At 51.0% G+C, this 14165-nt stretch overlaps 1 protein-coding gene across 1 annotated transcript; it reads right to left on the reverse strand.

Moving 5' to 3' along the window:
* Window positions 1-4165: 4165 nt before the first annotated feature.
* On the reverse strand, window positions 4166-13569 carry LOC122941803 (CD63 antigen-like). The gene is made up of 7 exons (XM_044299245.1): window positions 13450-13569; window positions 8198-8386; window positions 7571-7645; window positions 6585-6680; window positions 5636-5785; window positions 4397-4480; window positions 4166-4323 (listed from the first exon to the last, which is right to left on the reverse strand). Exons 1-7 carry the CDS (start codon window positions 13501-13503, stop codon window positions 4258-4260), a joined length of 714 nt encoding a protein of 237 aa, XP_044155180.1. The 5' UTR covers window positions 13504-13569; the 3' UTR covers window positions 4166-4257.
* Between the last annotated feature and the right edge of the window lie 596 nt (window positions 13570-14165).

Consider the following 14165-nt stretch of genomic DNA (forward strand, 5'->3'; position numbering starts at 1 on the left):
GCCATCTGCTGAAGCAGTTCCTTGGGCCCTATGGTATCTACGTCCACTTCAAGAAGAAGTGTTAGCAGTCTGGAATCGCAACCCAAGGGGTTGGACAAGACTAACTCGTTGTCAGCCGAAGTCCATTCCTCCCTCAGATGGTGGAGGAACCTATCAGATGGGAGGTCCTTGATTCAACCTCGTTGGATCACGTTCACTACAGACGCCTCCCTTCTGGGTTGGGGAGGCCATCTGGAAGAGAATCCAGTACAAGGTACATGGAAAGAGAGGCTTCTCTCGTCCAATCTGAGAGAATTGAGAGCAGTGCTTCTTGCTCGCTATCATTTTGCTCCTCTTATCTGTGGGAAAGCGGTGAGAGTTTGCTCGGACAGTACGACTGTAGTCACTTACATCAACAGACAGGGAGGCACAAGATCTCAACCTCTCCTCCAGGAAGTTGGTCTAATTCTTGCTTGGGCAGAAACCAGTCTATCCCACCTTTCGACTGTTCACATCAGAGGGAATCTCAACATAGTTGCAGATCAGCTGAGTCAGGGTCTGCCAGTTCCAGTTGAATGGTCACTGAACAGAGACGTCTTCACCCAGATCACTCTCCGGTGGGGTACTCCAGAGATCGACTTGATGGTGACCCGGTTGAACGCCAAGGTGGACAGATTCTGTTCCCTCTACAAGGAGAACAATCCTCTGGCGATAGACGCTATGTCCATAACATGGAGGTTCAGGCTGGTTTACATATTCCCTCCAATTTCCATGATACCAAGGGTATTGACGAAACTCAAACAAGACCAGACCCCGGTCATTGCAATAATACCATTCTGGCCGAAGAGGTCTTGGGTCACCCAGCTCATGAAGAGGAGTCAGGGCATATATTGGAGACTTCCCCTAACACAGGACCTAGTGTATCAGGACACAGGTCCCTGCCTAGATCTGAGGAGACTCAATCTGACAGCCTGGAGATTGACAGGTCCCTACTAGAAGCTAGAGGGCTTTCTGCGTAGGTCTTGAGAACCATTTCACACTCCAGGGCGGAGTCTACAAACAAAGCCTACTCTAGGATATACAAGATCTTCCTCCAGTGGTGTGCTGATAGAGGTTGTACCCTCAGATCCTCCTCTTTCAGCGATTCTACAGTTTCTGCAGGATGGCCTGGACAAGGGTCTAAGACCGTCAACGCTCAGAGTTCATACCAGTGCTTTTTGTCCCCAAGGTGCCATCATTTAGGAATACTAACCAGACCATCACCTTACCAGTTTTATGTCCCTCTCCCTCACCTCTGGAGGAGGAAGCCCTCCATTCCTTAGACATTGCAAGAAATCACAGAATCTACCTGAACAGAACTACGGACTTCAGAAGATCCAAACACCTCCTGCTGTCCTTTTCAGGGAAAAGCAAAGGTCTAAAAGCCTCTAAACCCTCTTTGAGTAGATGGGTAGAAGAGGCAATCCATGAAGCTTTTCTAGCTCAGGGCTGGGCTCATCCATCCCTTGTCATTCCCCTCCCAATTTGGCCTCATGCACACGACAGTATTTTTTCACGGTCCGCAAAAACGGGGTCCGTAGGTCCGTGACCGTTTTTTCGTCCGCGGGTCTTCCTTGATTTTTGGAGGATCCACAGACATGAAAAAAGTCGTTTTGGTGTCCGCCTGGCCGTGCGGAGCCAAACGGATCCGTCCTGAATTACAATGCAAGTCAATGGGGACGGATCCGTTTGACGTTGACACAATATGGTGCAATTGCAAACGGATCCGTCCCCATTGACTTTTAATGTAAAGTCAGGAGTCCCTTTATACCATCGGATCGGAGTTTTCTCCAATCCGATGGTATATTTTAACTTGAAGCGTCCCCATCATCATGGGAACACCTCTATGTTAGAATATACTGTCGGACCCCCCCCCCCCCCTCCCCCTGTTTTTAACTCATTGGTGGCCAGTTCAGCCGGCCCCCCCCCCCTCCCTCCCCTGTAGTTAACTCGTTGGTGGCCAGTGGGCCCTCTCCCCTCCCTCCCCAAATTAAAATCTCCCCCCCTATCATTGGTGGCAGTGGAGAGTACCAATCGGAGTCCCAGTTTAATCGCTGGGGCTCCGATCGGTAACCATGGCAACCGGGACACTACTGCAGTCCCGGTTGCCATGGTTACTTAGCAATTTGTAGAAGCTTCATACTTACCTGCTTGCTGCTGCGATGTCTGTGACCGGCCGGGAGCTCCTCCTACTGGTAAGTGACAGATCATTAGGCAATGCGCCGCACAGACCTGTCACTTACCAGTAGAAGGAGCTCCCGGCTGGACACAGACAGCACTGCTCGCAGGCAAGTATGATGCTTCTACAAATTGCTAAGTAACCATGGCAACCGAGTCCCGTCCCGGTTGCCATGGTTACCGATCGGAGCCCCAGCGATTAAACTGGGACTCCGATCGGTACTCTCCACTGCCACCAATGATAGGGGGGGGGGGGGGGGGGAGATTTTAATTAGGAGGGGGAGGGAGGGGAGAGGGCCCACTGGCCACCAACGAGTTAACTACAGGGGAGGGAGGGGGGCCCACTGGACACCAATGAGTTAACTACAGGGGAGGGAGGGGGCAGTCTTGTACACAGTTCTTTTAGTATATTCTAACTAGAAGCGCCCCCATCACCATGGGAATGCCTCTGTGTTAGAATATACTGTCGGATCTGAGTTTTCACAAAGTGAAAACTCAGCTCTGAAAAAGCTTTTATGCAGACGGATCTTCGGATCCATCTGTATGAAAGTAACCTACGGCCACGGATCACGGACACGGATGCCAATCTTGTGTTCATCCGTGTTCTTTCACGGACCCATTGACTTGAATGGGTCCATGAACTGTTGTCCGTCAAAAAAAATAAATAGGACAGGTCATATTTTTTTTTGACGGACAGGATACACAGATCACAGTCTTGGCAGCAAAACGGTTTTTCCACGGACCTATTGAAAGTCAATAGGTCCGCGAAAAAAAAGGAAAACGGCACAACTGCCACGGATGCACACAACAGTCATGTGCATGAGGCCTTTGTTTTGCTCCATGCTAGGTCCCCACTTGTGCTGCTGGTTAGGACAAAAGGGAAGCATTAATTTTAACGTAAATTTGTTTTCCTTTAGTCCTAACAGCAGCACACAAATTTCCCACCCGCCTTTTGTTTGTGTACTTGGTGATAAAGCACTGGCAGAAGGGCGGGCGTCCCTTTATAGGGGTGGGTTAATTGTTTAATTAGCTTGGTAGTAAATTTTTATCAATACAGATTCCACCTGTCCTACCAGTTTCACAGGGGAGAACTCCCCACTTGCGCTGCTGTTAGGACTAAGGGAAAACAAATTTACGTTAAAATTAACGCTTCTCTGCTCCTGCCCCTACAGGGGTCAATCTCCTTGTTACACCGTCATGGTGATGAGATGGAAAAAACACATTAAAAACAAAAATCACAGACAAAACTGACTGAAGTTGCGTGCAGAACCATCATTTTTTTTCCTGTACAGATCCGGACACAATCCATCTTGTTGAAGAGGCCTAAAGGTGCCGCCGATCACCCGATGGAGGAGCAGCACACCCCTTCATTGGGTCGTCCTGTCGTTGGTACTAATTGTTTCCGGGCAGCGGATCGCGCCATCTAAACAGCGAACTGCTGCCCAGAAACCATGCAGCTGTATGAGGACGAAGGATCACAATATCGACTGCTCGTCCCCATACTGTGGAGGAGATCACTGCTTGTAAACGAGTCTCCTCCACTGACAAGCGGCCGACTGTCGGTACAGAACACTTCATTCCCAGCAATCGGCTGCTCCTCAGCCCGTCTAAATACACCATTACTCGCCTGCACTAATGACCGGTTCACGCGTTCACCGGCCGCACCTAGACGGGCAGATTGTCAGGAACGAGTGTTCACAGGAACGACCCGAATATCGCCTGCCTTTACGTTCTCTCCCTGCACTGTGCAGGTTTCCCGAAGCACCATTCGTTGTGCTAGTAATCAGTGCGAATTTCCAGAGGGTTCACTTACCTGTCGTGGGAGAGCGCCTGAGACCTGCCCCCCCCCAGTAATTGCCTCATTGCTCCCCTCCCCCATCTGTATGCTTAGTGCGACCCCCGCTGTTTGCAGTTTTAGGGTCGTTCTGAAAACACAAATATTTCCCCCAATAACAGAGGCGGCAGCGAATGGAGATAAATGGTTTATTGACACGTGACGCAGATGCGCCCGGGCCGCCGCACATCAAATATTTACAGGACACAAGTGATATTAATGGGCGCTCACATGGACACGTACTTCTCCTGCAAGGTCCTCACCAGCAGACAGGAGAAGAGGATGCCAAGTATCTGCAGGGAGAGAAGAAGACGACAAGTCAGGAGGAAGCGCCGAGCGTGGACGGTCTCCCCGCAGCAGACATACCTGTGTGAAGCCCAGACCGATGCCCACTGCGCCAAGGACGTTAAAGTGCTCACCTATCCACAGCTTCATCTTCAGCACACAGCCCTGCACGACAAACAGCATCCTAGAATTACTTCATATACTCCAGTCACCTCTAAAGCTGCACCTACAACTCACTGCCGCCCCCTGCTGGTGCAGTGTCTGTACGGAGCCATGTTCAGCACCGTATTCACATGCAGTCATAGGGGGTCCCGTAGGCCCCATACCCACCGCACTATAGCCGACTGCTCTCCTTTCTGACAACGCAGCGCCTAAGGAGACGGGATTTTATTGTTTTCATTGCTTTTGTTTTTTTGCCAAAGAGCTCCAGGTGAAAAGTGAAAGTCGGACAGTTACACGGGCTTTTCCCCCTGATCGCAGCACGCACCGAGTCTGCAGCGTTTTACTCCGTTTTCGGCACGTTTGTCCCATAGACCGCTCTGGGTTCTCTTTTCCCTCCGCTGGCGTGGGGGGGTCACATACTTTATTAGAAGACCGCCAGGCATGCAAAAAATGCCATTAAAAAGTTGCAGGTGGGAAAACTATATATTGGGGGGGGGGGGGGGACGACTAAAAACTGCACAACAGAAACCATGAGGCGGCACATTAAAGGGGGGCCCCCCCCCCGACATTTACAGCGTATCCACAGGACGGGTCATAACTGTCTGAGATCTGGGTCCCCGCAGAGCGAGCCGTGGCAGATAGAGGACCGCCATATCCCGGCACGATGGAGGGGTAGGGGCCGGCAGACATTTCTGGTTTTGCGGATCACGAACAGGACTCGCGGCTACTATAGGTTCCCTTCTTAGTCGCACAGGACAGTTTTACGTCGAGTCCGCCAGTTGGAAACGGACATAAATGTTACATTTTAAAAAAAAATTACGCCATCCAGGGGCAAGGACCGCCACAGATGTGCCCAATTTCAGACGAGGTGCCCGCCTAGTCAATTTAATAGAACGTCAGTGCAGAGGGGAAACCAAGACCGCCGTAAAAACCGCGCTTAGTAAACGTGCCCCTACCACTTTGGTTTTTGTAAGGAACCAATTGACGCAGCTGAAGTCGTGAATGGGCCGCAAGCAGCGGCCATGACGGGACATACCCCCTTCCCCCAGCCTTTTGCTAAGCCCCTAGATTTGAGTGCAGCACTGGGTGTGACCGGAGGACGCGATGTGATCCACCTCTGACCAGCGGCTCCTCCGGACCGCCGTGGCGCCTCCATACCTCTCGGTACAGCCGCTCGCTGTGCTCCAGGGCGTCCTCCCCACACTCCTGCTGGACGATCCTGCAGCAGCTGCTGGGAACAGAGTCCTGATGGATCCCGGAGGACATGTTGAACCAGTCAGTAAAATTCTTCGCCCCGCAGCACTGGAGCTAGAAGAGAAGAGGTTAAAGGGGCACAATGCAGCGTTATCGGGGTGTACGAGCCCCTCCCCCGCTCAGGGTGCAGCGTCCCTCACAATCAGTCTATGGCCTCTGGCACACCAACGTTGTGCATCCATTCCGTGCATTGGGGACCCTGGACATCTACCCCTCCCCCGCTGCAGACTGTGGGAATACTCGGGGCCCCGGAGACGTAACCGGACCCTGTGACCGCCTCATATCTGACGGACCACATCACAGTCCTGGCAGGAACCCAGCAGCTCCGGGGCATCTGGCGGAACGTTCTCTACAGACGAGCAACCGAAGCCAATCATCAATTACCGGAAACCGGAGAACAGTCACTGAGCCGGGGGCAGCATACTGGGGGGTCCGGGGCGGACACCGGACAGAGATTACAGGAGATCCAGCCACACGGGGGCCCCGGGGTGTGACTGCAGGTGGGGGCACAGGATCTAACCTCCAATCGTTACAATGTATCAGTGCAGGAAATCTTATGGGAGCTGAAGCAGCAGGAATCAGATATCCTGGAGCCCCGTCTGACAGATGCTACCTGCACTGATACACTGCAACAAACTGTCAGCTCTGAGTACTATTTGTGACATTTTTTATTTTCTGGGTGTAAATGATAATTCTTTCCGTGACAACAAGGAGAGTTGTAGAACTTTCTAGATACCGGCCCTTTAAATAGTCACATTATACAGGCGGGGCTCCTCACTAATGAGCTGACCGCGTGCGACGCCTCATAGGGGCCACCAGCAGCAGTCACCCCTGAGGCCTGGCAGACACTTACCTCCTGCTGCAGCGCGTCCACCCCGCGGGTGATCGGCTTCTCCACCCCATACTTGTTCAGAACCTTCAGAAATCTGCTCAGCACGTTACGTTGTAGCTGCAAGAACGGAAATAGGGTTAACCCTTGTGTGCCCATAAACGACTATCAGTTTTGTAGTCCGCAAAACACGGATGTGCCCCGTGCGCACCCTGCCGCTTTCACGGGCCCCATTCTAAGGCCTCATGCACACGACCGTTGTGTGCATCCGTGGCCGTTGTTCCGTTTTCTTCCGCGGACCCATTGACTCAATGGGTCTGTGGAAAAATTGGAAAATGCACCGTTTGGCAGCCGCATCCGTGATCTGTGTTTCCTGGCCGTGAAAAAAATAGGACCTGTCCTATTTTTTTCACGGCCAACGGTTCACAGACCCATTCAAGTCAATGGGTCCGTGAAAAATCATGGATGCACACAAGATTGTCATCCGCGTCCATGATCCGTGTCCGTGATCCGTGTCCGTTATTTCCTATCATTTCAATGGCAAACTTGACTTAGATTTTTTTTTTTCAATTTTCATGTCCGTGGATCCTCCAAAAAACAAGGAAGACCCACGGACGAAAAAACGGTCACGGATCACGGACCTATGGACCCCGTTTTTGCGGACCTTAAAAAAAAACGGTCGTGTGCATGAGGCCTAACAATGCCCATTCGCATCCGCAAAACGAGCTCGTACAGGACATGCGGAATGGACACAGATGTGGACAGCACGCCGTGTGAAAGATAAAAAAGGCGGAACTTAAAATACGTGTGAATTTTTGTCCCTACAGCGACGATACTTTGTTACATTTTATTTGCACTTTTTTTTAAACCTTTCTTCTTTAACTGGAAAAGTTTACAGGAAACACCTGAAAGGAGGGCGCTGCGGGAAAAAAAAGTGACAAAAGAAAAAGCCGGAGGATGGCGCCGCAGTCACAAGAGGACGCGCGACCCCGGATCAGCCGCTCACCCACCTTGTCTCTGTAGGAATAGGCCGACATCCCGACGATGATCTCTGCAGCGAAAACCAGGAGCATAATCCCTGTGAACTGAGAGGTCAGAGGTCACACGGCGGGCATAGGGAAGGGGTACAACAGAAGTCACCCCCACGGGGCCGCCCTGCCCTCTGGAGCTGTGGCACTGACCCCCGTGGCCGCCCCTCCCCCATTACAGGCCTCTGACATAGAGCGGGCTGTGCAGTGTCGGACTGGGGGACCGAGGGCCGAATGGATACATTCAAATATAATAAATAATCTAACACGTTTATATAAACATCGGCCGGTGGAGGCGCCGGACACTGAATACATGCAGTGCAGTAACGTGTGCAGGTGTGGGAGACTAGGGGCCACTTTGCCCAGGGGCCCACCGAGGGATTCCCCGGTACCCCTGTGGGCCAGTCCGAGCCTGGGGCTGTGGGGCTCTGTATCCCGGCTCTAGGCAGTCATCTGAAGTACCAAACACAAGTGGCCCCCACATAACAGGAGCCCAGCGGAGACGGAAGGCGGCGTCTGTCCACGAGCTTGCTGACGGTTTCCGGGCACGGCCAGGAGAATGGTGACCACAGCTCTTGTGGCGAGAGGATCAGGCAGCAGAGAACGTACGCTTTTTATCAGGATGCTGTTTTCCTTGATTACAGCCACAGCGCCAAACCCGCACAGGAAGAAGATGACCATTCCTACGACAGTCAGGACCATGGGGGCTCCAGACGAGGTCTCAACGACAACAACCGAAACATCCGACAACTTCATCTGTACGGAGGCTCCGAGACAGATGAGCGCAACGCCAGTCACCTGACAAGAGAAGAACGGCGCAATCAATGGACAGGACCGACCCCGAGACCGCACGGTGTGGAAGTACAGCTTAATCAATAGGCAATGAAATATTGCTGTCACTGAATGGAAACACACTTGTTCACCTCCAAATGCTCTTCTCACAGCGGAGGGTTTGCTACAACTGTATGACGTCCAAGCAATGTTAGGCCTCTTGCACACAAACTTTTTTTTTTCCGTTCCATTTACGGAACCATTCATTTCAATGGATCCGCAAAAAAAAAAAACACACACGGAAGGTACTCCATATGCCTTCCGTTTCCATATTTCGGTTTTTCCGTTCAGAGATAGAACACGTCCTATTATTGTCCGCATAACAGACAAGGACAGGACTGTTCTATCAGGGGCCCGCTGTTCCGTTAAAAACGGAATGCACACGGATGTCATTTTGCGGACCGCTAAATACTGAAAAAGCCGTACGGTCGTGTGCAAGACGCCTTACAATGTATCAGTGACTGTATATAAAACGTATCAGTATCCCAGGGGTCGTCGCTCCAATCATCTCACCCAGAAGAAGAGGATGAGGCAGAACAGTCCGGCCTTGATGCACACGAGCTTGTCCTGAGACTCGGGCTTCATCTCTGCTTGTCTCAGGAGCTGACACTCACTGTGGGGGGAGGAGCGCTGCACTCACCATGTGGCCTTATTACCACTCTAACTAATCAGCTGAATATTAACCCCTGGTGTTCTGGGGAGATGCAACTCACAACCACGGACAGGACATTTACAGGACTTTTCCCGGTTTGGTTGTGGTTATAAAATTTGCAGCAAAACTGACCTTGTGAAAGATCGACCTTGTGAAATGAACCCTAAGACGGTGTTCGCACCGAGCGGCGTGCTGCATCACAGATCATATATCCATCCTTAGGACAGTTTTCACCATTGAGTCTGTGGTGTTAATAGTGAGCCTTCCCATAGACCACAGATATATCTGATCTGAGGACCACCGACGAGGCATGGACCCCTCAAGACCTCTGAGGTGCACGTTGCTCCATGCATCCCACAGATGAAGACTGGAGGAGATCTGGGAATTTAGAGACAAGTCGTCACCTTCACCTCTTGTCATGTTTCTCAGTGTGGCCGGACATTATCCTGAGGGCACTGCCATTAGGGGGTACGTGTCACATCCACATGATGCCAGGGGCCAAGGCCACCCAGCAGGCCATTGCCCGGAGCATCACACTGCACTGCCAGCTTGTCTTCTTCCCATAATGCATCTGGTGCCATCTCCAGATAAGTGACGCACACCTGACCGTCCACATGATGTAATGTGATTCCTCAGACCAGGCCCCTGACAGTTCATCTGCTGCCCCTGACAGTTCATCTGCGGCCCCTGACAGTTCACCTGCTGCCCCTGACAGTTCACCTGCTTCCCCTGACAGTTCACCTGCTGCCCCTGACAGTTCATCCGCTGCCCCTGACAGTTCATCTGCGGCCCTTGACAGTTCACCCGCTGCCCCTGACAGTTCACCCGCTGCCCCTGACAGTTCACCCGCTGCCCCTGACAGTTCATCTGCTGCCCCTGACAGTTCATCTGCGGCCCTTGACAGTTCACCCGCTGCCCCTGACAGTTCACCCGCTTCCCCTGACAGTTCACCTGCGGCCCCTGACAGTTCACCTGCGGCCCCTGACAGTTCATCTGCTGCCCCTGACAGTTCACCTGCGGCCCCTGACAGTTCACCTGCTGCCCCTGACAGTTCACCTGCTTCCCCTGACAGTTCACCTGCTGCCCCTGACAGTTCATCTGCGGCCCTTGACAGTTCACCCGCTGCCCCTGACAGTTCACCCGCTTCCCCTGACAGTTCACCTGCGGCCCCTGACAGTTCACCCGCTGCCCCTGACAGTTCACCCGCTGCCCCTGACAGTTCATCTGCTGCCCCTGACAGTTCATCTGCGGCCCTTGACAGTTCACCCGCTGCCCCTGACAGTTCACCCGCTTCCCCTGACAGTTCACCTGCGGCCCCTGACAGTTCACCTGTGGCCCCTGACAGTTCACCTGCTGCCCCTGACAGTTCACCTGTGGCCCCTGACAGTTCACCCGCTTCCCCTGACAGTTCACCTGCGGCCCCTGACAGTTCACCTGTGGCCCCTGACAGTTCACCTGCTTCCCCTGACAGTTCATCTGCGGCCCTTGACAGTTCACCCGCTGCCCCTGACAGTTCACCCGCTTCCCCTGACAGTTCACCTGCGGCCCCTGACAGTTCACCTGTGGCCCCTGACAGTTCACCTGCTGCCCCTGACAGTTCACCTGCTGCCCCTGACAGTTCACCTGCTGCCCCTGACAGTTCACCTGCTGCCCCTGACAGGCACTATTGTCACATGATAATCTGTGGTATTCACTGCACTGGTCGGTGGTTTTACTGTTATGGCAGCTCAGTCTGCGTGTTGGTGGTTATGTTGGTCGCTGACATGTTGGGGCTCTGGTCTCTGTACACAGCGCTGGCACACGTCCTGATTACTTCCAGACCCCCATGTAATATCCGCCGTGCTCTGACGTGACCCTTTATGCTCAGGACATAACGTCCTCTGCTCTTTTATATTCTGGATCCATAAATAGAGTTTAAAATAAAAACATAATTTTTGCATTGGTCGTTGCTTCATGTGAGAACAGGTGGATATGCGGCGTTTACCCTGCAGACATGGGCGAGCCGCGCACCTCCCGGGCCCCACAACCATAATCAGTCTGAAACATTGGGGTCATTTATCAAACTGGTGTAAAGTAGAACTGGCTTAGTTGCCTATAGCAACCAATCAGATTCCATCTTTAATTTTGGACAGCTTTGGAAAATAAAAGGAGGAATTTGTGTCAGTTCTACTTTACACCAGTTTGATAAATGTGCCCCATTGTTTGTACACTTAGAGTAATTGTAGCTGGAATTAATATAGGGGTCTGATCTGGGGTCTGATATTAATATAGGGGTCTGATCTGGGGTCTGATATTAATATAGGGGTCTGAATCGAGGTCTGATATTAATATAGGGGTCTGGTCTGGGGTCTGATATTAATATAGGGGTCTGGTCTGAGGTCAGATATTAATATAGGGGTCTGGTCTGAGGTCAGATATTAATATAGGGGTCTGATCTGAGGTCTGAATTAAATTAGGGGTCTAATATTAATATAGGGTCTGATATAAATATAGGGGTCTGGTCTGAGGTCAGATATATATATACCGTAGGGGTATGGTCTTGGGTCTGAATTAAGTTAGGGCTCCGGGGTCTGATATTAATACAGAGGGCTGATCTGGGGTCTGATATAAATATAGGGGCCTGGTCTGGTGTCTAATATTAAAATAGTGGACTGGTCTGATATTGATATACGGGTCTGATATTTATATAGGGGTCTGATATTTATATAGGGGTCTGGTCTGGGGTCTGATATTAATACAGGGGTCTGACTGATATTAATACAGGGGTCTGTTCTTGGGTCTGAATTAAGTTAGGGGTCTGGTGTCTGATATTAATATAGGGGTCTTGTCTGGGGTCTGATATTAATATAGGGGTCTGGTCTGGGGTCTGATATTAATATAGAGGTCTGGTCTGGGGTCTGATATTAATATAGGGGTCTGGTCTGGGGTCTGATGTTAATATAGAGGTCTGATGTAGAGTCTGATATTAATACAGGGGTCTGGTCTGGGGTCTGATATTAATTTAAGGGTCTTGTGGTCTGATATTAATATAGGGGTCTTATATTAATATAGGGGTCTGATATTAATATAGGGGTCTGGTCTGGGGTCTGATATTAATATAGGGACCTGGTCTGGGGTCTTATCCAAACCCTATAATTCCCCCTGTAATACCTGGGCCCCTCACACAGGTTGCACTTTGTATTGTACCTTGCCACCGCTGTATCTCCCCATTGCGCGGTTCAAGATATCCGGTGATGGGGGGGGGGGGGGGGGCAGCCAATAGCAGTCCCCAAAGGGGGCGAGCCTTCCGAGCATGGAGCATGGCATGTGATTTAAGGATGGTTCATCCCTGTCGCGGCCTGCTATTGTTTTAATCCATGCTGTGATGTTTTGATCCTTGCAACTGGGAGATGCAGTGGGATCTGGTCTTGGGTCTGAATTAAGTTAGGGGTCTGATATTAATATAGGTGTCTGATATTTATATAGGGGTCTGATCTGGAGTCTGATGTTAATATAGAGGTCTGGTCTGGGGTGTGATATTAATATGGTGTCTGCTTGGGGTTTTATATTAATACAAGGGTCTAATTTTAATATATGGGTCTGGTCTGGGGTCTGATATTAATACAGGGGCCTGGTCTGGGGTCTGATATTAATATAAGGGTGTGGTCTGGGGTCTGATATTAATACAGGGGTCTGGTCTGGGGTCTGATATTAATATAAGGGTGTGGTCTGGGGTCTGAATTAGGTTGGAGGTCTGATCTGGGGTCTGATATTAATACAGGGGTCTGGTCTGGGGTCTACTATTAATATAGGTGTCTGGTTTGGGATCTGATATTAATATAAGGGTCTGGTCTGGGGTCTGATATTAATATAAGGGTCTGGTTTGGGGTCTGATATTAATATAGGGGTCTGGTTTGGGGTCTGATATTAATATAAGGGTCTGGTCTGGGGTCTGATATTAATATAAGGGTCTGGTTTGGGATCTGATATTAATATAAGGGTCTTGTCTGGGGTCTGATATTAATATAAGGGTCTGGTCTGGGGTCTGATATTAATAAAAGGGTTTTGGGTGTGATATTAAAATAGGGGTCTGGTCTGAGGTCTTTTATTAGTACAGAGATTCTAACTATATTTAGCCACGCCCTTTTTATATAACCCATCCCCTTGACTAGGCCCCTCCCATTTCCCCCCCGGTTGACACCTCTGCCCATTGCTGTGCTGCAGTGAGATGTCCTGAGTGACGAGCACAGGATAGATAACGGTCGGAACGCCACGTTTTCTGTTCCCGCGGTCTGCGGTGCGATACGAAGAATAAGGCTTTCTGTGTCCATCAATAATCAGATCTGTCCGGGGGGTCACATTTCCATCACATCTGTTTTCTCAGCCCCATTCCTCTTACATGGGAGTGGGATCTGCACATCCAGGGATCCACGATGAGGACAGGTGTGAACATGTCGCAAGCTTCAGAGAAGAATTCTGCCTTCAGTAGTATTAACCCTTCGCTGCCTGTAGCCTGGGGGACGCGCCTCCTCTGGCCGCGGCGTAGTCTTGGCGGCTCTTCTGGAGGATGAAGCAATCGCTGTTTATAAAGAAAAAATTCCTCTCAGAAATCTGTCGCGTCCCACATCTGGCCTTATAAGGGTCGCGCTCGGCGTGTGTGTCTTGGCTGCTGGCACCGATTGTCTGCTCTTGTGTAACCTTCCCGGTAACAACGACCCGCGCCAATTTCACAGACGTGACTGATGTTCCGAATTCTGCACATTCCACAAGAACTACAGAGGCAGATTTCATCAATGGAGCCCTCATACCTGTGCAGGTGGAACATGAGCCGCACACAGTCCTATAGCTATAGGGGGTGTGCAGCCTGTGGGGGCCAAAGACCCCTGGGCCATATACAGTCTCATCAGTGCTATAGTTGGGGGCCCAGGAGCAGTGGTCTGAAGCTGGCCCAGACATAGAGCTACACCTCTACAGACCTGATACTGCTGACAGCTGAGGGTTTGTTACCATTGTATCCGGTCCAAGCAAACCTTTGCCAAAACATCAGCAGCACAAACGTCTCTCTGCTAGTTTGTTACAATGTATCAGTCTGGAGTCCATGCTGTTGACATCACA

This window comes from Bufo gargarizans, chromosome 6 (genome assembly GCF_014858855.1).
Source record: "Bufo gargarizans isolate SCDJY-AF-19 chromosome 6, ASM1485885v1, whole genome shotgun sequence".
NCBI lineage: Eukaryota > Metazoa > Chordata > Amphibia > Anura > Bufonidae > Bufo > Bufo gargarizans.